This window comes from Salmo salar, chromosome ssa14, assembly GCF_905237065.1.
Source record: "Salmo salar chromosome ssa14, Ssal_v3.1, whole genome shotgun sequence".
NCBI classification, from domain to species: domain Eukaryota; kingdom Metazoa; phylum Chordata; class Actinopteri; order Salmoniformes; family Salmonidae; genus Salmo; species Salmo salar.
This window is the reverse complement of record NC_059455.1, coordinates 73,379,342-73,405,436: the sequence shown is the minus strand read 5'-3', so window position 1 is coordinate 73,405,436 and position 26,095 is coordinate 73,379,342. Positions and strand designations below refer to the sequence as shown.

At 42.7% G+C, this 26,095-nt stretch overlaps 1 protein-coding gene across 10 annotated transcripts in view; it reads left to right on the top strand.

Moving 5' to 3' along the window:
• LOC106570261 (receptor-type tyrosine-protein phosphatase U) overlaps window positions 1-26,095 on the top strand; it is a 324,730-nt gene that overhangs the window by 86,252 nt on the left and 212,383 nt on the right. For all 10 annotated transcript variants that reach the window (XM_014142386.2, XM_014142381.2, XM_014142385.2 and 7 more), the window contains exon 2: window positions 22,082-22,210. In XM_014142386.2, the coding sequence (XP_013997861.1) occupies window positions 22,082-22,210 (129 nt within the window). The remainder of the gene's footprint in view (window positions 1-22,081; window positions 22,211-26,095) is intronic.

Below are 26,095 nucleotides of genomic sequence, written 5' to 3'. Positions count from 1 at the left end.
ACGCTGAGCTCTCAGAGGGTGCAACGTTCTCTATGGAGTTCCATCAAATGGATATAGCCTATTATTTGTATCGTGTGTGTGTGTGTGTGTGTGTGTGTGTGTGTGTGTGTGTGTGTATGTGTGTGTGTGTGTGTGTGTGTGTGTGTGTGTGTGTGTGTGTGTGTGTGTGTGTGTGTGTGTGTGTGTGTGTGTGTGTGTGTGTGTGTGTGTGTGTGTGTGTCATTATGAAGGAGGCGGCTGAGGCAGAGTGCCTATACTTAAAGTAACAATCTGTGATTTCAAGAGAACAGCTCTCTGATGGTACTTTCTTACCATGGCTTGCCTGCAGTCACGTCCCTGGCTGGCTGGTGCGGTGGGTGTCTCTCTTTCAGTCAAGTCCATGTCGCAATAATGGCGATCAGACCCCTGCTGCCAGCTGAGGGGGGAGGGCCAGAGCAGAGCAGGTGTCTTATATAGTGTGTGTTTCTGTGCATCGATCTCAGAATCTGGTTACTTGTTATTCCATGCGTCTTTCCACCCTAGTTACATTTCTTACAAGAAGAAAAAGTGTATAAAGAATGGCTTGAAGCGTTTTTCTGTGTCCCTGCTTCAGTAGTCAGCAGGCCGTGTGTGTGTTCTGTAGGCAGCAGGCACTGCAGAGGACACCCGTGGTGGGGTCCAAACACTGCATAGGCCGCAGGCCCTAATGAAAAATCCATGGATTTCACTGAACAACAAAATGACACACAGCAATAATTAACAGAATATAAATTATAATCTGGATGTAATATGTGTTCTGGTCGTGTTAACATGACTGACTGAGAGACGCTTGCAGCAGTGCGCATGCGTGCCTTTTTCTCGGAGCCGTTTTGAATGTTTATTCTCACCCTTCGGAGATGTGATGGAGATTGTCATGGAAGCCTTGGGGATGTTATGACATGATTATGTTATCACGACAGACATTTCTCATAATCAATCTGCACCGTCTGGAAATATCTAGAAAAGAACAAGACGTACTACGTCTGGTGGTTAACCATATGACATTATTTTGCATCAATTTAGGTGTCAGCCCTAAAGGAAGGGGTGTTCCTACAACAACAGAACACATTGACATAACCTCTTACGGCAGGTCGGCTTCTCTGATAAAACAAGTGCCTCCTCCAGAAGTCTTCATTAAATGTTAAATTCCCAGTAAGGTATCTATCTGGCGTGTCCCTTCCTATTTACAACAGATAGACAAATCATACCCTCTAGGCTTAGTTAATACACCATAAACCGGGGTATTTCGAAATACCAACGGTATGATTTTCAATACCATAAAAATAATTTTTACAGTACCAGTCAAAAGTTTGGACACACCTACTCATTCCAGGTTTTTAACTATTTTCTACATTGTAGAATAATTGTGAAGACATTACAACTATGAAATAACACATATGGATTCATGTAGTAACCAAAAAGTATTAGAGATTCTTCAAAGTAGCCACCCTTTGCCTTGATGACAGCTTTGTACACTCTTGGCATTCTCTCAACCAGCTTCATGAGGTAGTCACCTGGAATGCTTTTCAATTAACAGGTGTGCCTTGTTAATAGTTAATTTGTGTAATTTCTTTCCTTCTTAATATGTTTGAGCCAATCAGTTGTGTTGTCACAAGGTAGGGATGGTAACAGAAGAAAACCCTATTTGGTAAAAGACCAAGTCCATATTATGTCAATAACCGCTCAAATAAGCAAAGAGAAACGACAGTCCATCATTACTTTAAGACATGAAGGTCAGTCAATGCGGAACATTTAAAGAACTTTTAACATTCAAGTGCAGTGGTTAGTTACCAGCCTCAGAAGTTGCAGCCCAAATAAATGCTTCACAGAGTTCAATTAACAGACACATCTCAACATCAACTGTTCAGAGGAGATTGCGTGAATCAGGCCTTCATGGTCAAATTGCTGCAAAGAAACCACTACTAAAGGACACCAATAAGAAGAGACTTGCTTGGGCCAAGAAACACGAGCAATGGACATTAGGCCAGTGGAAATCTGGCCTTTGGTTTGATGAGTCCAAATTTGAGATTTTTAGTTCCAACCCCTTTGTCTTTGTGAAACGCAGAGCAGGTGAACGGATGATATCCGCATGTGTAGTTCCCACCATGAAACATGGAGGAGGAGGTGTGATGGTGTGGTGGTGCTTTGCTGGTGACACAGTCCGTGATTTATTTAAAATTCAAGGCACACTTAACCACCATGGCTACCACAGCATTCTGCAGTGATACGCCATCCCATCTGGTTTGGGCTTAGTGGGACTGTAATTCGTTTTTAACAGGACAATGACCCAAAACACAACTCCAGGCTGTGTAGGGGCTATTTGACAAAGGAGTGTGATGGAGTGCTGCATCAGATGACGTGGCCTCCACAATCACCCAACCTCAAATATATACTGGTGTTTTGCGGGTACTATTTAATAAAGCTCCCAGTTTGTTTCTGTTTCTGTTTCTCAAACTAGACACTCTAATGTACTTGTCATCTTGCTCGGGTGGTCACCGGGGCCTCCCACTCCTCTTTCTATTCTGGTTAGAGCCAGTTTGCGCTGTTCTGTGAAGGGAGTAGTTCACATCGTTGTACAAGATCTTCAGTTTCTAGGCAATTTCTCACATGGAATAGCCATCATTTCACAGAACAAGAATAGAGTGACGAGTTTCAGAAGAAAGTCTTTGTCTCTAGCCATTTTGAGCCTGTAATCGAACCCACAAATGCTGATGCTCCAGATACTCAACTAGTCTAAAGAAGGCCAGTTTTATTGCTTCTTTAATCAGAACAACAGTTTTCAGCTGTGCTAACATAATTGCAAAAGGGTTTTCTAATGATCAATTAGCCTTTTAAAATGACTAACACAACGTGCCATTGGAACACAGGAGTGATGGTTGCTGATAATGGGCCTCTGTACGCCTATGTAGATATTCCATAAAAAATCTGCCGTTTCCAGCAACAAAAGTCATTTACAACATTAACAATGTCTACACTGTATTTCTGATGAATTTGAGGTTATTTTAATGGACAGAAAATGTGCTTTTCTTTCAAAAACAAGTACATTTCTAAGTGACCCCAAACATATATATATATATGTGTGTGTGTGTGTGTGTGTGTGTGTGTGTGTGTGTGTGTGTGTGTGTGTGTGTGTGTGTGTGTATTGAACAAAAATATAAACATGTTTCATGAGCTGAAATTAAAGATCGAAGACATTTTTCATATGCACATATTTGTTTACATCCCTGTTAGTGAGCATTTCTCCTTTGCCAAGATATTCCATCCACCTGACAGGTGTGGCATGTCAATAAGCTGATTAAACAGCATGATCATTACACAGGTGCACCTTGTACTGGGGACAATAAAAGACCACTCTAAAATGTGCAGTTTTGTCACACAACGCAATGCCACAGATGTCTCAAGTTTTGAGGGAGTGTGCAATTGGCATGCTGACTGCACGAATGTCCAGCAGAGCTGTTGCCAGAGAATTGAATGTTCATTTCTCTAGTATATTGGCATGGTGACTACACGAACGTCCACCAGAGCTGTTGCCAGAGAATTGAGTGTGTGTGGGTGTGTGTGTGTGTGTGTGGCTGGGCTGCTGGGTTGGGAAGGGAATAGGGATGAGAGCCGTCATGGAACAGTAATGAAACAATTTCACACAGCCTCTGCCCCGCAGTGCCAATCTCACCATACTTTCCACCTCGGAAGTGTGTACAGTACTGCGTACGGTCAGAGATAGAAATTACACTGCATCATACTACCACCACCCTCCATGTTACCACTTCACCCTTATATTATACCAACCCCATGACAAGAGTGGAGTAGAAGGGGAAAAGAGGGGATGAGAGGACACGGGAGACTGACAAGGGGGGGGAGAGGAGAATGGAAGTTGCGAAAACAGGATGAAAGAGACATATTGACAAACAGGGAGAGAGAAAGGTGTAGTATAGTTTATCTTTCTGTCTCATCACATAGACTATGAAGTTTAATCTATGCAGCAGATATCTTTGAGAGGGCATTTAGACAGTATACGGGAAAGTTACTTTGCATCGACTTGAAAAGGTCACAAGTCATACTCCATAAATCACAACATGCATATGGAGATCTACCTTATAGCTCTGGCATATCATGATAAATTAAAGGCCTTTTATTAGTCTTTCAAAATGAATTTGTATATCTATTTATACTGTATATACAAAAGTATGTGGACACCCCTTCAAATTAGTGGATTCGGCTATTTCAGCCACACCCTTTGCTTACAGGTATATAAAATAGAGCACACTGCCATGCAATCTCAATAGACAAACATTGGAAGTAGAATGGACTTACTGAAGACCTCAGTGACTTTCAACGTGGCACCATCATAGGATGCCACCTTTCCAACAAGTCAGTTTGTCAAATGTCTGCCCTGCTAGATCTGCCCTAGTCAACTACACTACTTGACCAAAAGTATGTGGACACCTGCTCGTCGAACATCTCTCATTCCAAAATTATGGGCATTAATATGGAGTTGGTCCCCCCTTCTTTGCTGCTATAACAGCCTCCAATCTTCTGGGAAGGCTTTCAAAGATGGAAGCACAGAATCGTCTAGAATGTCATTGTATGCTGTAGCGTTAAGATTTCCCTTCACTGGAACTAAGGGGCCTAGCCCAAACCATGAAAATAGCTCCAGACCGTTATTCCTCCTCCACCAAACTTTACAGTTGGCACTATGCATTGGGGCAGGTAGCGATCTCCTCTCATCTGCCAAACCCAGATCCGTCCGTCGGACTGCCAGATGGTGAAGCGTGATTCATCAGTCCAGAGAACGCATTTCCTCTGCTCCAAAGTCCAATGTTGGCGAGCTTTACACCGCTCCAGCCGACGTTTGGCATTGCACATAGGGATCAGGCTTGTGTGCGGCCCTTTTCATGAAGCTCCTGAAGAACAGTTCTTGTGCTGACGTTGCTTCCAGAGGCAGTTTGGAACTCTATAGTGAGTTTTGCAACCGAGGACAGACGCACTCGGTAGTCCCGCTTCAGCTCTCTGCAGTCCCGTTCTGAGCTTGTGTGGCCTACGACTTCGCGGCTGAGCTGTTGTTGCTCCTAGATTTTTCCACTTCACAATAACAGCACTAGCAGGGCAGAAATGTGACGAACTGACTTGTTGGAAATGTGGCATCCTATGATGGTGCCACGTTGAAAGTCACTGAGCTCTTCAGTACGGGCCATTCTACTGCCAATGTTTGTCTATGGAGATTGCATGGCTGTGTGCTCGATTTTATACACCTGAAATAGCCGAATCCAATAATTTGATGGAGGGTCCACATACTTTTGGCCATGTAGTGTATATACAGTCTATATATTATCAGTACCTGTCTATCACATCCTGTCCTCTTCCTCCACTTACACACCTGTCCTGCCTTTGAGTAATTGTGACTGGAAGGTGGGCAATAGAATACATCAGGTTAGTTCTACATTTGCACAAGCTTCCTGGTGTATATATGCAGTACTGTGCAAAAGTTTTAGGCTGGTGTGAAAAAATGCTATAAAGCAATAATGCTTTCAAAAATAGACATGTTAAAAGATTATATTTATCAATTAACAAAATGCAAAGTGAGTGAACAGAAGAAAAATCTACATCAAATCAATATTTGGTGTGACCAACCTTTGCCTTAAAAACAGCATCAATTGGTTGGTAGGTAGGTTGGCCCAAACATCTTGGAGAACTAACCACAGTTCGTCTGTGGATTTAGGCAGCCTCAGGTGCTCCTCTCTCATGTAATCCCAGACAGACACGATGATGTTGAGATCAGGGCTCTGTGGGGGCCATACTATCACTTCCAGGACTCCTTGTTCTTCTTTAGGTACTGTATGGATTTTTGGCCGCAAGTCTTCCATGAAGGCCACTTCTGACCAGACTTCTCCGGACAGTAGATGGGTGTACCAGGGTCCCACTGTTTTCTAACAATTCTGAGCTGATGGTACTGCTGGACATCTTCCGATTGTGAAGGGAAGTAAGCATGATGTGTCTTTCATCTGCTGCAGTAAGTTTCCTTGGCCGACCACTGCGTCTACGGTCCTCAACGTTGCCCGTTTCTTTGTGCTTCTTCAAAAGAGCTTCGACAGCACATCTGGAAACCTGTGTCTGCCTTGAAATTTCTGCCTGGGAGAGACCTTGCTGATGCAGTATAACTACCTTGTGTCTTGTTGCTGTGCTCAGTCTTTTGACAGTAAACGGTCTTCAGCAACCTCACCTTGTTAGCTAAGTTTGGCTGTACCTCGCCCAGTTTTATTCCTCCTACACAGCTGTTTCTGTTTCACTTAATGATTTGTGTTTCAACCTGCGTACGTATTGAATTGATGATCATTAACATCTGTTTGGTATAATTGTTTAATCATACACCTGATTATATGCCTACTTTGTGCAAGTGTACCTACCAGAATTGAGGCTGTTTTGAAGACAAATGGTGGTCACAACAAATATGGATTTGATGTAGATTTTTTTTCTGTTCACTCACTTTGCATTTAGTTAATTGATAAATATAATCTATTAACATGTCTATTTTTGAAGCATTCTTACTTTACAGCATTTTTTCACACCAGGTTGGGCTGATTCAGTTGATGGTTATTCTATGTTTTTCAAGCCTAGATATAAGATTTGTTCGGCACTGAAATGTCAAAGCAGTGAAAAAGCATCAAGAGAAAGGAATTTGGAATTTCATATATGTTTTATTATGCAGTAAAAATGCAATCTTGTGGGGATTCGATGGCATCCATGATTCTAGTTGGTATGCTACGGGTGGTGTGGAGTTATGTCATCAGAGATGTCAGCGGTCGGTGCGTCCTTCAGTTTCTGATCCTGAGGCAGTCATTAAATTGAAATAATTCTTCTGAGATTAATCATTCATGATTGAGTGTTGTAGTTCGGGTCAGATTTAGATTATGTTTTGTCTCCGTTGAATGCTAAACTTTGACATTCTGAATCAGGGGCGTGAGTTTTTAAATGATTTTAAATGATTTGTCTTTGAAAAGTTCCTGCATGGTCCTTTTCCTCCTCTCTTTATTACCTCTCCTCCTCCTCTTTTTTTCCCACCCTCTACTTCCTCCCCTCTCGCTCTTCCTCTCCCTCTCCTGCTTCAATCCTCCACCTCTCCCACACCTTTCTCCACCCGTTGCCTCTCCTGCAGTTTCTCCTCCTCCTTCTCTCCTGATTTATCAAGCCTCTCTCCGGGATAAATGCTGTGGAGGAGTGCTGTGCCCTCTTGCCTCTTTTCTTACCTCCCTCTGATACCCCATCAGGGTGTATTTATGAGGTACCAGGTGCGCTGGCTATTACTCAGGGTCACTGGTGTGCACTCTTTACTGGGAAAGCAGACAGGAAGCAGGGAAGACTGCCAAGGCACGGGATCCATCGCAGACACCAGCCCTCCTGCCCATGCCTTCCCTTTCTCCATTTATACCTTTCCTTTCTCTATGTGGGTAGTTGACGTGACACCCTTTTTTGTCTGTGATGGCACAGATATTGTCATATAACAAATTGGTCAAAAATGTTAATATAAACACAAAAGCTTTTTGAACCAAATGTGACAATTGTCCAATGGTGTGACGGTCCCAGGTAAGATTGTGGAACTTTGAACTTAATGAATGAATTAAAAAAATTATGAATATTCCTTTCACCTACACTTTTAGTTATAACACAGAAGTTTATTTTAAAAAACAATAGTCCCCAAGTCTATTCATGATATTTCCAAATAGTTCTGGTTGATTGCATTTTGTCCCTAAAAGCAATGTCCACTTGGTGTGACACAATTTTGTGATTAAACAACGAGCCAGCATTAGGGTATCAAATCAAATTTTATTTGTCACATGCTTTGTAAACAACAGGTGTAGACTAATAGTGAAATACTTACTTACGGGCCCTTTCTAACAATACAGTGAGGAAAAAAGACAAAAATAATAACACAAGGAATAAATACACTTTGAGTAACAATAACTTGGCTATAACCACAGAGTACCAGTACTGAGTTGATGTTCAGGGGTATGAGGTATATATGTACATATAGGTAAGGATGAAGCGACTACGCAACAGGATAGATAATAAATCAGGGGTATGAGGTATATATGTACATATAGGTAAGGATGAAGCGACTACACAACAGGATAGATAATAAATCAAATCAAACTTTATTTGTCACGTGCGCCGAATACAACAAGTATAGACTTTACCGTGAAATGCTTACTTACAAACCAACAGTGCAGTTCAAGAAGAAAATATTTACCAAGTAGACTAAAATAAAAAGAAACACAATAAGAATAACAATACCAAGGCTATATGCAGGTGGCACCGGTACCGAGTCAGTGTGCGGGGGCACAGCCTAGTGGAGATAATCTGTACATGTAGGTGGGGGAGAAGTGACTATATTATATAGCTCCTGGATGGCAGGAAGTTTGGCCCCAGTAATGTACTGGGCCATAAGCACTACCCTCTGTAGCGCCTTACGGTCAGATGCCGAGCAGTTGCCATACCAGGTGGTGATGCAACCGGTCAGGATGCTCTCGATGGTGCAGCTGTAGAACCTTTTGAGGATCTGGGGACCCACGCCAAATCTTTTCAGTCTCCTGAGGGGGAAAAGGTTTTGTCGTGCCCTCTTCACGACTGTCTACGGTATGTTTGGACCATGATAGTTCGTTGGTGATGTGGACATCAAGGAACTCGAAACTCTCGACCCGCTCCACTCCAGCCCCGTTGATGTTAATGGGGGCCTGTTCTGCCCGGCTTTTCCTGTAGTCCACGATCAGCTCCTTTGTCTTGCTCACATTGAGGGAGAGGTTGTTGTCCTTGCACCACACTGCCAGTTTTCTGACCTCCTCCCTACAGGCCGTCTCATCGTTGTCGGCGATCAGGCCTACCACTGTTGTGTCGTCAGCAAACTTAATGATGGTGTTGGAGTCGTGTTTGGCCATGCAGTCATGGGTGAACAGGGAATACAGGAGGGGACTAAGTACACACCCCTGAGGGGCCCCAGTGTTAAGGATCAGCGTGGCAGACGTGTTGTTGCCTAGTCTTACCACCTGGGGCAGCCCGTCAGAAAGTCCAGGATCCAGTTGCAGAGGGAGGTGTTCAGTCCCAAAGTCCTTAGCTTAGTAATGAGCTTCGTGGGCACTATGGTGTTGAATGCTGATCTGTAGTCAATGAACAGCATTCTCACATAGGTGTTCTTTTTGTCCAGGTGAGAAAGGGCAGTGTGGAGTGCGATTGAGATTGCGTCATCTGTGGATCTGTTGGGGCGGTATGCGAATTGGAGTGGGTCTAGGGTGTCCGGGAGGATGCTGTTCATGTGAGCCATGACCAGCCTTTCAAAGCACTTCATGGCTACCGACGTGAGTGCCACGGGGCGGTAATCATTTAGGCAGGTTACCTTCGCTTCCTTGGGCACAGGGACTATGGTGGTCTGCTTGAAACATGTTGGTATTACAGACTCGGTCGGGGGAGGTTGAAAATGTCAGTGAAGACACTTGACAGTTGGTCTGCGCATGCTTTGAGTACACGTCCTGGTTATCCGTCTGGACCAGCGGCTTTGTGAATGTTGACCTGTTTAAAGGTTTTGTTCACATCGGCTACCAAGAGCGTTATCACACAGTCATGCAGAACAGCTGGTGCTCTCGTGCATGCTTCAGTGTTGCTTGCCTCGAAGCTTGTCTGGTAGGCTCGCGTCACTGGGCAGCTCACATCTGGGTTTCCCTTTGTAGTCCGTTATAGTTTTCAAGCCCTGCCACATCCGACAAGCGTCAGAGTTGGTGTAGTAGGATTCAATCTTAATCCTGTATTGACGTTTTGCTTGTTTGATGGTTCATCTGAGGGCATAGCGAGATTTCTTATAAGCGTCCGGATTAGTCTCCTGCTCCTTGAAAGCGGCAGCTCTATCCTTTAGCTCGATGCGGACATTGCCTGTAATCCATGGTTTCTGGTTGGGATATGTACGTGCAGTCACTGTGGGGACGACGTCATCGATGCACTTATTGATGAAGCCGATGACTGAGGTGGTGTATTCCTCAATGCAATTGGATGAATCCCGGAACATATTCCAGTCTGTGCTTGCAAAACAGTCCTGTAGTGTAGTCACTGGTACTTCCTGCTTTAGTTTTTGCTTGAAAGCAGGAATCAGGAGGATAGAAGTATGGTCAGATTTGCCAAATGGAGGGCGGGGGAGAACTTTGTATGCATCTCTGTGTGTGGAGTAAAGGTGGTCTAGGATTTATTTTCCCCCTGGTTGCACATGTGACATGCTGGTAAACATTTGGTAAAACTGATTTAAGTTTGCCTGCATTAAAGTCCCCGGCCACTAGGAGCGCCGCTTCTGGGTGAGCATTTTCTTCTTTGCTTATGGCCTTATAGAGTTGGTTGAGAGCGGTCTTAGTGCCAGCTTCGTTTTGTGGTGGTAAGTAGACAGCTATGAATAATACGCTACTCACGCTGCGCCTTGGTCCGATCATTATTCCAACGAACGTGACAGTAGCGTCTCTGTTCTGCCGGTGCATGGAAAATCCCACTGGCTCTATATTGTCTGTATCTTCGTTCAGCCACGTCTCTGTGAAACATAAGATGTTACAGTTTTTTAATGTCCCAATGTTAGGATAATCTTAATCGTAGGACATCAATTTAATTTTCCAATGATTGCATGTTAGCAAGAAGAATGGAAGGCAGTGGGAATTTACTCGCTTGCCTCCAGATTCTCAGACAGATGCCCAATCCTCGGCCCCTTTTCCGGCATCTTTTCTTCAAGCTAAAGGCTTGAATCTGGGCCTGTTCCAGTGAAAGCAACATATCCTTCTCGTCGAACTTGTTAAAGGAAAAAGTTTCTTCCAGTCCGCGGTGAGTAATCGCTTTTCTGATGTCCATAAATAATTTTCGGTCATAAGAGACGGTTGCAGCAACGTTATGTACACAATAAGTAAAAAAATAAGATACGCAAAAAAATAACAAAATAGCACAATTGGTTGGGCGAATGTAAAACGTCAGCCATGTTCTTCATCGCCATCTGTGACAATAAACAGTAATAGCAGTGTATGTGATGAGTCAAAGTAGTTTGTGCGAAATGGTCAATGCAGTTAAATAGTTAACCAATAGATACCCGGACAAACTATTTAGCGGGCTTATGGCTTGGTGGTAGAAGCTGTTCAGCGTCCTGTTGGTTCCAGACTTGCTGCATCGGTACCACTTGCTATGATGTAGCAGAGATAGAGAGCAGTCTATGACTTGGGTGACCATTTCTATGGCCATCCTTTGACACCGCCTAGTATTGTGGTCCTGGACGGCAGTGAGCTCCGCCCCAGTGATGCACTGGGCTGTACGCACAACCTTCTGTAGTGCCTTGCGGTCAGATGCCAAGCAGTTGCCATACCACGTGGTGGTGCAGCCAGTCAAGATGCTCTCAATGGTGCAGCTGTATAACTTTTTGAGGATCTGAAGTCCAATGACAAATCCTTTCAGCCTCCATTGTGCTGGGGAGGGTTATCTTACAACGAGGAAGGACAGAAGACATGGCTGGAGCAAATGGCCTAAACAGATTGTAAGCTTTATTAGAAATGGTTATGAAAATATTGAACTTCTCTGCCATTGCCATAAAAAGGGTCCGTTTCTTAGTCCTTTGGGGTGACGCTTGAATGTACAGTACCAGTCAAAAGTTTGGACACACCTACTCATTCCAGTGTTTTTCTTTATTTGTACTATTTTCTACATTGTAGAATAATAGTGAAGACATCAAAACTATGAAATAACACATATGGAATCATGTAGTAATCAAAAAAGTGTTAAACAAATCAAGAGTGAAGGAAAAGCAGCCAACAAGTGCTCAGCATATGTGGGAACTCCTTCAAGCCTGTTGGAAAAGCATTCCAGGTGAAGCTGTTTGTGAGAATGCCAAGACTATGCAAAGCTGTCATCAAGGCAAAGGGTGGCTACTTTGAAGTATCTCAAATATAAAATATATTTTTTGGTTACATGTTTCCATATGTGTTATTTTATAGTGTTGATGTCTTCACTATTATTCAACAATGTAGAAAGTAGTAAAAATTTAAATAAATCCTGAGTATGTATGTCCAAACTTTTTTATTTTTTATTATTGAAATATAAAAAGCAATGTAAACATGTTGTTGAAATCATATTGAATGCGTATGTGTCCAACAGTGTGACAGCTTTTTCCCGTTGGTGTGACATGAAGATGGTGGTTTCTCACTCTCGGCATGTGAACATTGTTCCTGCAACCTCTGGGTCTGTCTCTGCCCACTGGGAAGGCTCTAGTTATTTTACCTGGCTCTAGTGATGGTGCAGGCAGATATTGGGGGCTGGCTGTGGTGCGCCCATTCCTGGTTCTCACTCCCTGCGTTAGACCATCCATCCCCTTTGTCCCTCCTCCTGACCAATTGGCATACGTGATTGGAGGGCCCCACATAAGCCGTGCCTCTTTTGGAGACTGTTTCTACCTGGTCGATTCTGCCATATTCTTGTCCTAAAAATTAAGTAATGCAGTCCAAATACACAAGGCACTTTACAGTGAAACTGCGAATGGCTCATTAGGTCAGTTATGGTTCCTTTGATCACTCCAACGTTACTTGGATAACTGTGACAATTCTAGAGCTAAGATATGCCAACAAGTGCTGAACGTCAGGGACACGCACATTTATCAGACCCAAAACCCCCATACAGGGTGCTCTTGGGTGACCCTTCGTGGTGGAAGTGGCGTCTTATTCGAATGTCTGCACAATCGACTTTCGATGGTAGTTTCTGTGCTGACCATGGAGACCACGTGTAATGGAGAATCAGGGTTTGATTCCAGAGAGGGAGCCTGAGAAACGGCTACCACATCCAAGGAAGGCAGCATTCACACATATTATCCACTCCTGATTCATTGAGGTAGTGATTAAAAATGTAACAATACAGGACTCTTTTGAATCCCTGTAATTGGAATGAGTACACTTCAAATCCTTTAATACGGATCCATTACTGATGTTTAGAACTGATGTTTAGTAGCATTTTTACTGTGGTCAGAAACTTCTGAAGGTGTCCTTAATTATGTTCTGCATAATGTGTGTTGTCCGTCGGTGTGACCTAATGTCCTATGGGGTGATGACAATAAATGAAATGAAAAATGTGTCTTGAACAAAAATGTAGAAAATCTATGTCAACACTTGTGGTCTAGCCATGATCCCCAACATCTTCACAGAGCATGAAGAATTATAATGGGCTAGAAAAATGGGCTAATATTGGACAATCCAGGTGTGTAAAGCTCTTGGAGACTTACCCAAGAAGACTAACAGCTGTAATCGCTGCCAATGGGTTTTCTAACATGTATTGACCTCCACTATGGCTATATTTTAGGTATTTCATTAATTTTAATCAACAACAAAAAAAATTTACAAAAAAGTTACACTTTGACATTACATAGTATTTTGTGTTCATTGTTGACAAAAAGTTACAATTAAAGGGGTATGGATACTTTTACAAGGGACTGTATCTCTCTCTGTGGCCTTTTTGCCAACTGGCAAACAGACAGAATGCTCCACTAGGGAGAATTACGGTCTCCACACACACACACACACACACACACACACACACACACACACACACACACACACACACACACACACACACACACAGCCCAGTACAAGACTTCGATCCCTTTTAAAGACTACTAATGGGCTGGAGTTAAACTCAAAGCCTCCCAGTATAAGATATTAGCCCAGTCAATGGCCCGAGCATCTTTTTAAATGGCTTACAAACACAGCCCATTTTATCCCCTCTACTCAAAACTCACTGGTTTGATGGGATTCAACTTCAGAGGCTTTCTCTCTTTAATAAAGTTTTTTTAAAGAGTTATTTTAACAGGATTATAAACTGTTGGCAGGAAACTGTGTGTGTGTGTTTGCGGGGGGGGAAGCTATAGTAGGTGAAACAGTATTACAGGAGGAGGACAGCTAGGACCTGGCTAGCATATAATACAAAGAAGCCCTATCTGGCATGGCAGGGCCCTTTCCTCCGATGTAAAAGATAGCCCCATCGTTGTGTCATTTAATGTATTCTATCTGTATGTCTACAACACCACAAGTTGCTCTGGAGCCTGATCTGTGTGTGTGTGTGTGTGTGTGTGTGTGTGTGTGTGTGTGTGTGTGTGTGTGTGTGTGTGTGTGTGTGTGTGTGTGTGTGTGTGTGTGTGTGTGTGTGTGTGTGTGTGTGTGCATGCGTGTGGCGGTGTGCCATCTCAGCAATTAAAAGCAGTTAGCTAAAGACTAACAGCTGCTACATGGAAAGAGAATGGCACTTTGGTTCCTGTGTTGTCTCTGGACAGTTTAAACGTCAGAAAGTGCTCTGCGTCGGGTCTGTTTTTGTTGTTCTTAGTAAACACACATTTATCATTTATTCATTCTTACAAGCCTTTCCACCGTAAATTTTTTGAGGAAATGACAGTTTCTAATTTTGTTCATGTGAATGATTAACAGCTCCTCTCCCCTATTTGACCTAGATAGTTAGTGTGTATGCATTGATATGTAGGCTACGTTTGCCTTTAAAAACAATTTATGTAGTTCTGTCCTTGATGTTCTTGTCTATTGATGTTCTGTATTTTGTCATGTTTTGTGTGGACCCCAGGAGGAGTAGCTGCTGCTTTTGTAATGGTCTAATGGGGATCCTAATAAAATACCAAATTGAATTACGGGCGTGCATTCACACAGGCACACACAGGCACGCCCGCCCGCACTCATGCACACACACCCTAGATACACACAAATTAATGTACATTACTTTTATAATTACATGGGCTAGGCCTCCCCTTGCCTGAGAAGCTCATTTGGGCACTGAGAGGTGTGTGTGTGTTGGTGTGTGTGCTTGTGTGTGTGTGAAGTAGAGGAGCAATGGAAGGATGAATCTTAATGAGGGAAATCAGTGGAACGTATCTGATGATGGTGACATTTACTTCCTGAAACCAAGCGAGGATAAACTTCGTATAAGGCTAAGCCCTTCCTCCTCTTCATCTCAACTTCTCCTCTCCCACTGGGCGAAAAGGTTCCATATCAGGGGATATCTTCACATGATACGTTTTTGATATTCTAGAGAATACAGACCATTTCCAATGGATATCCTGACAAATTCTGAATCCAGATGTCTTTTAGACATATATGATATTGGGATTACTCCGAATATCACACATGGACATTTCCTATGGCCGCATATGAACTCATTCAATATCCTGAGATACTGTATGTGACATCCTATTTTCTCTCTTCATGTTGACAAATACTGACTGTATCCATCACATATCTGTGATGGCTCAGCAAATTCAAGACATGAAGCTATATTGATTCCAGATATGCTTTTCTTGGCTGATGTCCATATCCAGACCTTGATATGCTTTTTGATATGCTGAAAATTAGGACGATATCTGATGCATTTATGAGTTTTTAGCACATGCACAATAATTTGATAAATATGAAATCCATATTTTTATTTAATGTCCAATTATTTTTGGGATTCCCTCCAGGTATTATACATTGTACGGACAGATATTTACTCATTAGATATCCTGAGATAGGCCTACGTGGACATCTTATTTTCTGTATTTAAAAAAAAAAAAATTACAATGCATATGCTCTTGACTGAGGTCCATAGGATCTTGATATGCATTTTGATATAATAAATAAGGAACATTTCTGATGCTTATTTAAGTTTTGAGGAGATAATCATTTGACAAATATTAAAGCCATGTCATTCTTTCAGACAGTTTTATAATTTCTGTATTCCCTCTGGATAAAGGTGCACAAAACCGCAAGCTAAAAGCACTGGTAGCCTAGCAACAATAATCACGTATTTTGTGCTGTGGAGTTCCAACTGTCATTATTGCATTTTGGCGCCACAAATCAAATTACTGTGTAAATTAAAAGCTGTGTGCTCGAATTGACAACCAGAAAAACAAAGAAGTGAGAAGCTGTTAAGAAAATACCTCAAAGAAGTTAACGCTAATTTGCGATGTTTTATTTATCTTAGTAACTGGAATCAAGAATGTTGGTTAATTTGGCCATCAGCCAGTAGGGCTAGCTAGCTAGATTTATGTGTTGACAATTTGGAGTAGATCACAGACCAACACTACCACCACGATGGGTTTGGAGTGCAAGAGGCCGCTGCTGACGACCCAATCTGCACCCATCGTCCATAACAAACATGGCAAGCAGGGCTATTGCGGTGGTGCAAGTTTTATTTTCTGTTAAATAAATAAATAAAATACATTTTTAGCAAAGATTGGCTTACGTTTGCATCTTTACAGAAAACGTGTTGTGATTGGAGCTCTGGATTTGCTCTGCTGCATTTAAAAAAGAAAGAAATAGAGCAGTGCTTTGGAAATAGCAACCTTGATGAAATATTACGATGTTTGCCTTTCCATGTCTTGTGCCTACCACTGAATATAGTGCAAATGTATGCTCAGATATGTCACCTTTATGTGAAGAAGCACAATGATTTTCAGCACCCGAATAGGTCAAATTATTTGACATTTCATGAGTAGGTTTTAGCCCATTTTTGATCAGACATACGAGGATGAATATTTCATATCGTCTAAGGTTAGCTTTCGAATTTAGTTTTTTATACTGATACTTAAATGATCAGGTAATGACTACAGATATGATACTTTTCAGAAAATATTTGGATTCGTTCATGCCTAAGTATAAAGGCTTAGATATGTCAGCATGTTGACACTTATCATTTCCGGCGTTAGAATATTCTAGGTGCATGAGCATCAGGTGTGTGTCTTAAACGTATCTCACCCCAGATATCTCCCTGGACTCATTTGGTGGGAGGGAGATTTCTGAGGTCCGGATTCGATGCATACTGTATAGAAACTGTCCCATTACGGAGAATATTTTAGCTCTGTATATGAAATAAAGGACATGGGTATCTGGAGCATGTCTGTTCCTTATATCTAAGAACATTTCAGATATCTGGAAACACGTACAGTGCATTTGGAAAGTATTCAGACCCTTTCACTTTTTCCACATTTTCCTACTTTACAACCTTATTCTAAAATGTATTAATTAGTGTATTTTTTTCTCATCTACACACAATACCCCATAATGACAAAGCAAAAACAGTTTTAAAAAAAAACATTTTCACACATTTATTAAAAATAAAAAACAGATATCACATTTAGATGAGTATTCAGACCCTTAACTCAGTACTTTGTTGAAGCACCACTTGCAGCTATTACAGCCTTCAGTCTTCTTAGGTATGACGCTACGAGCTTTGCACACTGGTATTTGGGGAGTTTCTCGCATTCATCTCTGCAGATATTCTCAAGCTCTGTCAGGTTGGATGGGCAGCATCGCTGCACAGCTATTTTACGGTCTCTCCAGAGATGTTCGATCGGATTTTAAGTCCAGGCTCTGGCTGGGCCGCTCAAGGACATTGAGAGACTTGTCCTGAAGCCCTTCCTGTGTTGTCTTGACTGTGTGCTTAGGGTCGTCCTGTTGGAATGTGAACCTTTGCTCCAGTCTGAAGTCCTGAGCACTCTGGAGCAGGTTTTTATCAAGGATCTCTCTGTACTTTGCTCCATTTATCTTTCCCTCGATTATGACTAATCTCTCAGTTCCTGCCGCTGTTAAACATCACTCCACCATGATGCTGCCACCACCATGCTTCACCATAGGGATGGTATTGGCCAGGTGATGTGCGGTGCCTGGTATCCTCCAGATGTGACACTTGGCATTCAGGCCAAAGAGTTCAATCTTGGTTTCATCAGACCAGAGAATCTTGTTTGTCCTGGTCTGAGAGTCCTTTAGGTACCTTTTAGTAACCTCCAAGCGGCCTTTCATGTGCCTTTTACTGAGGAGTGGCTTCCGTATGGCCACTCTACCATAAAGGCCTGATTTGGTGGAGTGCTGCAGAGATGGTTGTCCTTTTGGAAGGTTCTCCCATTTCCACAGAGGAATTCTGGAGCTCTGTCAGAGTGATCATTGGGTTCTTGATTGCTCAGTTTGTCTGGGCGGCCAGCTCTAGGAAGAGTCTTGGTTGTTCCAAACTTCTTCCATTTAAGTATGATGGTGGCCACTATGTTCTTGTGGACATTCAAGGCTGCTGAAATGTTTTGGTATCCTTCCTCAGATCCGTGCCTCAACATAATCCTGTCTCGGAGCTCTACGAACAACTCCTTCGACCTCATGGCTTTGTATTTGCTCTGACATGCACTGTCAAATGTGGGTCCTTATATAGACAGGTGTGCCTTTCCAAATCATGTCCAATCAATTGAATTTTTCACAGTTGGACTCAATCAAGTTGTAGAAACATCAAGGATGATCAATGGAAACGGGATGCATCTGAGCTCAATTTCGAGTCTCATAGCAAAGGGTTTGAATACTTACAGTAACAGTCAAAAGTTTGGACACACCTACTCATTCTAGGGTTTCCCTTTATTTTTACTATTTTCTACATAGTAGAATAATAGTGAAGACAAACTATGAAATAACACATATGGAATCATGTTGTAACCAAAAAAGTGTTAAACAAATCAAAGTATATTTTATATTTGAGATTCTTCAAAGTAGCCACCCTTTGCCTTGATGACAGTTTTGCGCAGTCTTGGCATTCTCTCAACCAGCTTTATGAGGTTGTCACCTGGAATGCATTTCAATTAACAGGTGTGCCATGTTAAAAGTTAATTTGTAGAATTTCTTTCTTCCTTAATGCGTTTGAGCCAATCAGTTGTGTTGTGACAAGGTAGGGGTGGTATACAGAAGATAGCCCTATTTGGTAAAAGACCAAGTCCATATTATGGCAAGAACAGCTCAAATAAGCAAAGAGAAATGACAGTCCATCATTACTTTAAGACATGAAGGTCTGTCAGTAAGAAACATTTCAAGAACTTTGAAAGTTTCTTCAAGCACAGTAGCAAAAACCATCAAGCGCTATGATGAAACTGGCTCTCATGAGGACCGCCACAGGAAAGGAAGACCCAGAGTTACCTCTGCTGCAGAGGATAGGTTCATTACAGTTACCAGCCTCAGAAATTGCAGTCCAAATACATGCTTCACTGTTCAAGTAACAGACACATCTCAACATCAACTGTTCAGAGGAGACTGCGTGAATCAAGCCTTCATGGTCGAAAATCCTGAAAAGAAACCACTACTAAAGGACACAAATAAGAAGAAGAAACTTGCTTGGGCCAAGAAACACGAACATGGATATTAGACCGGTGGAAATCTGTCCTTTTGGTCTGATGAGTCCAAATTTGAGATTTTGGTTCCAACCGCCGTGTTTTTGTAAGATGCAGAGTAGGTGAACGGATGATCTCCGCATGTGTGGTTCCCACCGTGAAGCATGGAGGAGGAGGTGTGATGATGTGGGGTGCTTTGCTGGTGACACTATCCGTGATTTATTTAGAATTCAAGGCACACATAACCAGCATGGCTACCACAGCATTCTACAGTGATACGCCATCCCATCTGGTTTGGGCTTAGTGGGACTATCATTTGTTTTTCTACAGGACAATGACCCAAAACACAACTCCAAAAAGGAGAGTGATGTATCAGATGACCTGGCCTCCACAATCACCCGACCTCAACCAAATTGAGATGGTTTGGGTTGAGTTGGACCGCAGGAAGAAGGATAAGCAGCCAACAAGTGCTCAGCATATGTGGAAACTCCTTCAAGACCGTTGGAAAAACATTCCAGGTGAAGCTGGTTGAGAGAATGCCAACAGTGTGCAAAGCTGTCATCAAGATAAAGGGTGGCTACTTTGAAGAATCTCTATTTTTTTGGTTGCTACATGATTCTATATGTGTTAGTTCATCGTTTAATGTCTTTGCTATTATTCTACAGTGTAGAAAATAGTAAAATAAAGAAAAACCCTTGAATGAGTAGGTGTGTCAACTTTTCACTTTGTCATTATGGAGTATTGTGTGTAGATTTATGAGGATAAAACATTTGTCATCCATTTTAGAATAAGACTGTATTGAAGGGGTCTGAATTGAAGGAGTCTGAATACTTTCCGAATGCATAAAGATATCCCCTGATAATGGCCCTTTTCACCTAGTATCCTCTCTTCTCTCCTCTACTCAGTGGATAGCTTGCACAACAGCCAGCCCTCAGACACGAACAGGCAATTTAATCTGTGATCTGCTTACACACCCGGAAACACACAGCTCGCTTCAGGAGGTGGAGGGAAGAGGAGATGAGGAGAAGATCGGACTATGGAGAAGGGGATGAGGAAGAAGGGGGGTTGATGCTACTTAGTCAGCAGGAAGGAAAAGTGGAAAGTAGTCCGCAAATTAGCTGACACGTCTAGCCCTGAAGAAAATAAGAAAAAGTATCTTGGTGGTTTATTGCAAAGGGAATGCCTTCTGCCTGCTGTTTCAAACAGGACAAAAGTTAGTCTACATTAAGAAAGAAAACAGATGGATTTCCCAAACAAAACACAAAAGAGAACAGCGGGCGACAGGCGTGTGTGTGTGTGTGTTTGTTTTCCGGCCAGCCAGGTGGGATGCTTTTAAGCAGAGCCTGGCATGGAGTCAGTGACTCTTTAACACGAGTCCTGTTCAGTGCTCTGCTCCTGCTAAGGATTAATATGATCACTTAGCCCAGACGGTCCTGGGATATACACTAAACTGTGGACTGTTGGAGTTAAAGTAAAGGCCGTTTGGCCTGCCTTCCACACCAGGGCTATTTGAGTTAATGGAGAGCTGTGACAGGTGTGTGTGTGTGTGTGTGTGTGTGTGTGTGTGTGTGTGTGTGTGTGTGTGTGTGTGTGTGTGTGCGTGCGTGCGTGCGTGCGTGCGTGCGTGCGTGCGTGCATGCGTGCGTGCAACAGGGTACTGTGCCTGTGGAAGTAAACTGGACTTTATGTGAAGTGAATATGCATTTCTTCTGCTTGCCCACCAACCACCAGGGGTCCACTCCTGCTACTCTCACTGGTCCAGTCCAACTCAATCCAAGGGCCAAAACTGTGGCTCTCCACTGGTACCATAGCAACCTGAGTAGTACTACTTTAGTCTATTCACCTTATCAACAAACTTCCCTGTGTACAGTGTATCATGTTATGTTATGTATGGTCCATTTTGACATAGGAGATATGCAACATTTAGCGATTGTCTTTCATTTAGGACCATCTTGTTCTGGGTTTTTGTGTAGCTGTTGGCTTTAAAGCCTGTGGTTGGTGTGATGAGAGCTGAGAGAGGGTACTATGAACTGGGATGATGAGCTTGACAGGGTGGTAAAGGTCACCTTGACTCCCTGTCTGGTTGAGAGCCCCCCCCCCCCTCCCAAACACACACCCTCCCCCATCCTCATCAGATGTGTGCTAGTGCCACTACCTCCCTACCCTGGCACCACCACCCCCGCCTGTCATCCCAGCCCTATCTCAGTGACCTGTAGCTGGCCTGCTATTTTCACACCAAAGGGCTAATGGGGCAAAATGACCATGGCTCTGTCTCAAATGGAACCCTATTCCCTATATAGTGCCTTATGGGCCCTGGTCAAAGGTAGTGCACAATATACTGTAGGGAATATGGTGCCATTTGGAATGCAGACCATAGATTCCCCAGGGGGAAATGGACAGAAGGACTGGAGAGGTATACTCAGCCAGACCCTGTCGCCATGCTGCAATGCCACCTAGATTACAACTATTAAATGTTATTTGGACAGAAAATAAAGCTTTTAGGGACGAGTGTAAAGTTTTTTTATGTAGGCATTTATAGTCTGCCTGTGATGATGTATGAGTTTGGTCCTGAGTGCCCATAGTGGCAGTGCTGCTGCTGTTGTCCCTCTAATAGAGCTCATTATTTATTCTAAGTCTTTGAGAGTAAATTTCTCTTGCGCTTCCCAAAGAACAAAGAAAAGATATGAGGTATGGATTTTCTTTGTCATTTCATTGATGCCTTAAAAAAAGTGGTTCTCAAACAAAAACAGACAAACTCAGAAATATATATATTTTTTTAAATGTATTTATGCATGTTCTTTTTGCTTGAAGAGCAGGGGAATAGACTTTGACCCACAACGGCTGTTTGAGTTGTAAGTTGGTTTATTTATTCACTATTGATGCCTTCTAACCACCATTTCCCCTCTACAGCTGGCTGTACCTTTGACGAAGACTCTGACCCTGGACTGTGTGAGTACAAGCAGGGACAGGAGGACGACTTTGACTGGCAGCTGATGAGGACATACAACTGGCCACACAGCACCCCAGACCTGCTACGAGGTAAATCTCAACACGGTTCCAATGTAGTTTATAACCCTAGGTCTTCATCTTCATCTAATGAACATCATTTCTGATGTACATTTCAGCAAAGGGTCCCAAAAACTCTATCCCATTGTCCAAATGCAAACTTCACAGAACTTTTGTTTTGAGCCTAAGTTAGTATGCTATCAGTTGTTGTGTTGATTTGAGCCTAAGTTAGTATGCTATCTAGGTTTTGAAACCACAGGAGGTTGGTGGAATGTTAATTGGGGAGGACGGGCTCATAGTAATGGCTGGAATGGATTAAATGGTTTTCATGTGTTTGATACCATTCCATTCACTCCATTCCAACCATTATAATGAGCCGTCCTCCCCTCAGCAGCCTGCTGTGTATGAAACAGGAGGGAAGTAAAACAGGCCCAGCATTTCCATTAGCTCAGAGTCTGTTTCCATCATCCCCACACCACCAGGTGGTCTCTCTGCATGTGCTTTATCACTGTTTTTCTAGGTAGGTAAGTTAGTCATGCTCCAGCAGGGGGCCAAGCCTCGTTCCACACACACACACACACACACACACACACACACACACACACACACACACACACACACACACACACAACACACACACACACACACTTTATTATCTTGTGGGGACCAAGCAATTGATTCCCATTCAAAATCCTATTTTCCCTAACCCTAATTGTAACCCTAAATCTAACCCCTAACCCTAAAATAGCCTTTTTACAAACACAAACACACTCTGGGAACCCAAGCCTTATTCCGTGCCCATATTTGCTGCACACACATACAACCTGCATGTTTATTTAAAGCTTCCTGCCACCATTGAGGGAAATGGTGTGTGAGCTTCTCCAAGCCTCAGAGAAACTGTCCATGTACGGGCGCCGCATGTATTGACGGGATATTCACTAACACGGTGAACTGTGACTGCTGTTCATGGGTGTGTGCGTGTGCAGGAAAAGGGCCCTGCAGAGCATCCGGATTCTGCATAATGCATCTGCTGTGTTATCAAACACTTGTTCCGCTGTTCTGGGCACACACACACACACACATCTCTCCGCTCCGGAGGCAAAACGGGGTTAGTTAATGAACTTCCTCCCTGGGATTGGCTGATTGGCCATGGGTCACTGCTGATTGGGTCACACTGCTGATTACACTTCCTGGTGTTCCTCAGGGGCCAGTAGCAGAAACCTTTTTAGCTTCCTTTTTCCCCTCATTTTCTATCTTTCATCTGTTAGAGGAGGTCTTCAGATGGGGTAAATGTGGGATTGAAGTGGAGTGTGTGCGTGTGTGTCTTTAAAACGTTGAAGTGGACTGCTTCAGTCATGTCTTTATTCATCATCACAGACACTCCCTCTCAGGGATGAGAAATAAAGACTATATGAAATGCACTACTCTGTTGAGGGTTTTCCATGCTAAGTACCTATTGTTTGGACTACTTGAGGCAGTAGCTATCAAACCCACAGCACACAGGCTAAGATCACTTCATAAACAGACAATCTTTTAGACAATTATTCAAGCTGCTTTGTGAGAGTGAATTTATTTATACATTTTCTGTGTGTAACAGTTGGCATCCATTTCAATGTCAACTTGAACTTGACAATCAATGCACGTCATTCAAAAATCCGTGTACGTCATTCATTACGGCCATTTCCTGGCATTACTCACTAGCCCATAAAATGATCTAGTGATGTTTTCTATGTTTTCTCTGTGAGAAAAGTCAATCCCAATCCTGGTTGTTATATTTCATGAAAATATCTTTGTATTTCTCTTGAAATATATCAACATAAAACCAAGGGAACATGTTGATGCTTTATGCACCATTCCGCCGCATAAACAATCTATAGACTTACCCATTGGGTAAGCACATCTCTAACCCAATAACTTTCTAAGGGTTTAAATTCCTCCAGAGCCGCTAAAGAGACTCTTATTGAGACAACAGCTTAGTTTATCTATCGGACACCGCAGCAGATCAATAATATAGATCACAGACCCAGAGACCACCAGAATACCAATGGTGTGGAAACACTGGAGGGAGGGAGGAAGGAAGAGAGGGAGAGTATAGCTGTGATTCCAGATGTGGACGATAGGGGACCTTACAGTCCCCTCCATACCTCTCTTCAGAGGCGTCATACCCTTTAAAACTGAGGATTTTTGCATAAATTGTTTGGATAAAAATATACAACATAGAAACAGAATCAATGCATATTGAATTGGGCCACCATTTCCTCCTGAAATGTTTTTGGCCTCTCCCCATTCTCTCAGGTCAACTCACAGCATCTTAATGCAGGTCTAGAAATGCGGCTGAAGACTTTTGTAATGGGTGTCTGTATTTGTAGGTTTATGTAGGAAATGACAGGAAACTGTCATGTTATCTTGGTATTGAAAGAGTATTGCATCATCGTGTGTGATTCAGGACCCATACCTAACATGTGGACAGTGATAAGACAGACATTTTGTCCTCTGACATGATATGTGGAGAGTGAGACCAGTGATGGTGGCAGTAAGCTACAGTGTCACAATAGGGTGAAGACTTATATTAGACTAAGCCGTGTATGTGCGTTTCTGCCATGTGGCAGAAGTCACACTAGCCCTCGTCCAACATACACACTACTCAGCAAAGTTTTGCGAGGGCCTAGCAAGGCTAGTGAGGATCTTTGTTTACAACTTTCCTCTCAGAGTTCAAATGAAACACGACACTCATCTCTTAGCAGGACTTCCAACGGCGAGCACGGGGTGAAGTCACCTGGGCCCTCTCTCCCCCCTCCCCACCTCTATAGTAGCAGTTTGAAGGCAGGACATTCCCTGCACTTCACCGGCTTTGATGATCACTGACTCGAGAGTACAAAAACTAACTAGCTGTAGCAGAATGGCTCTTTGCATTTAAATGGCACATTACCAGAGTGCTCTTACTCCCTGTTCGAACATAACACGACTCCTTGCCTCATTTGCATCCCCATGTTCCACCGCTATGTTGTCTTTGAAGTATAGATGTAGTAAAGGTGTGTCCCAAATGGCAACCTTTTCTCTTTATAGCGCACTGCTTTTGACCAGAACCCTATGGGTAGTGCGCAAAAAGGGAATAGGGTGCCATTATGGGACGCATCCTCAAACATCCGTGTTCAGAGGTTATTCTATTGCATTTACGCTAAAGGCATCTCTTTTTCCTGGTGTTGTTGTTGGACCTTTAATGATGAAATTACCAATCCTAACAAGGACAAACAATTTGTTCTAATAACAGGATTTAATTAGCAGTATTAGGATGTTAGGGAGAATTGTATGTTTTTTGCTGCTTGAGAATATTTGATGTTTGGTGCCAGCACTGGTTGAAGAGTAAAATCTTTTGAAATTAGGCTATTACTTGTTATTTCCATATGTTCCCCCTTGTATAGCATGTAGTGCCAAAAACTACTGGCAAAATATTGCGTAGTTAATTAATCATATCGCTTTTGTTTTCAGAGGAAGTGGGAGTCTTACTGGTCAGTTTGATCAGAATCTCCGGAGGAGAGGATATTTCACAGAAGACAGAGCTTTACTTGCTGCTTATCAGACTCTGTGGAGAGTCGAGGCTGGGCAAAGACATTTACCTTGTGTCTTTGGTCTGTGTATATCTAGACTGCTTCAGTAAGTCCTAATTAAACTAGGACCAGAGCATGAACTGAAGAGGGGAAGAAATGGAAATGAAACAGATAAAAAAAGAGGGAAGGGAGGGAGATGTGTGCAAAGAGACTAGAGGCCTAGACATAGTCCAAACACTTTGGGAGATTTGAGGTCGAGTGAGAGATGGATATGGCTGGGGAGTCGAGACCTCTTCCTGTTAGAAAGTGAAGATAAATTGTCAAGTGAAACTCAAAGGAAGGCTCAGTTCTTATCTGTCTAAAGCACATT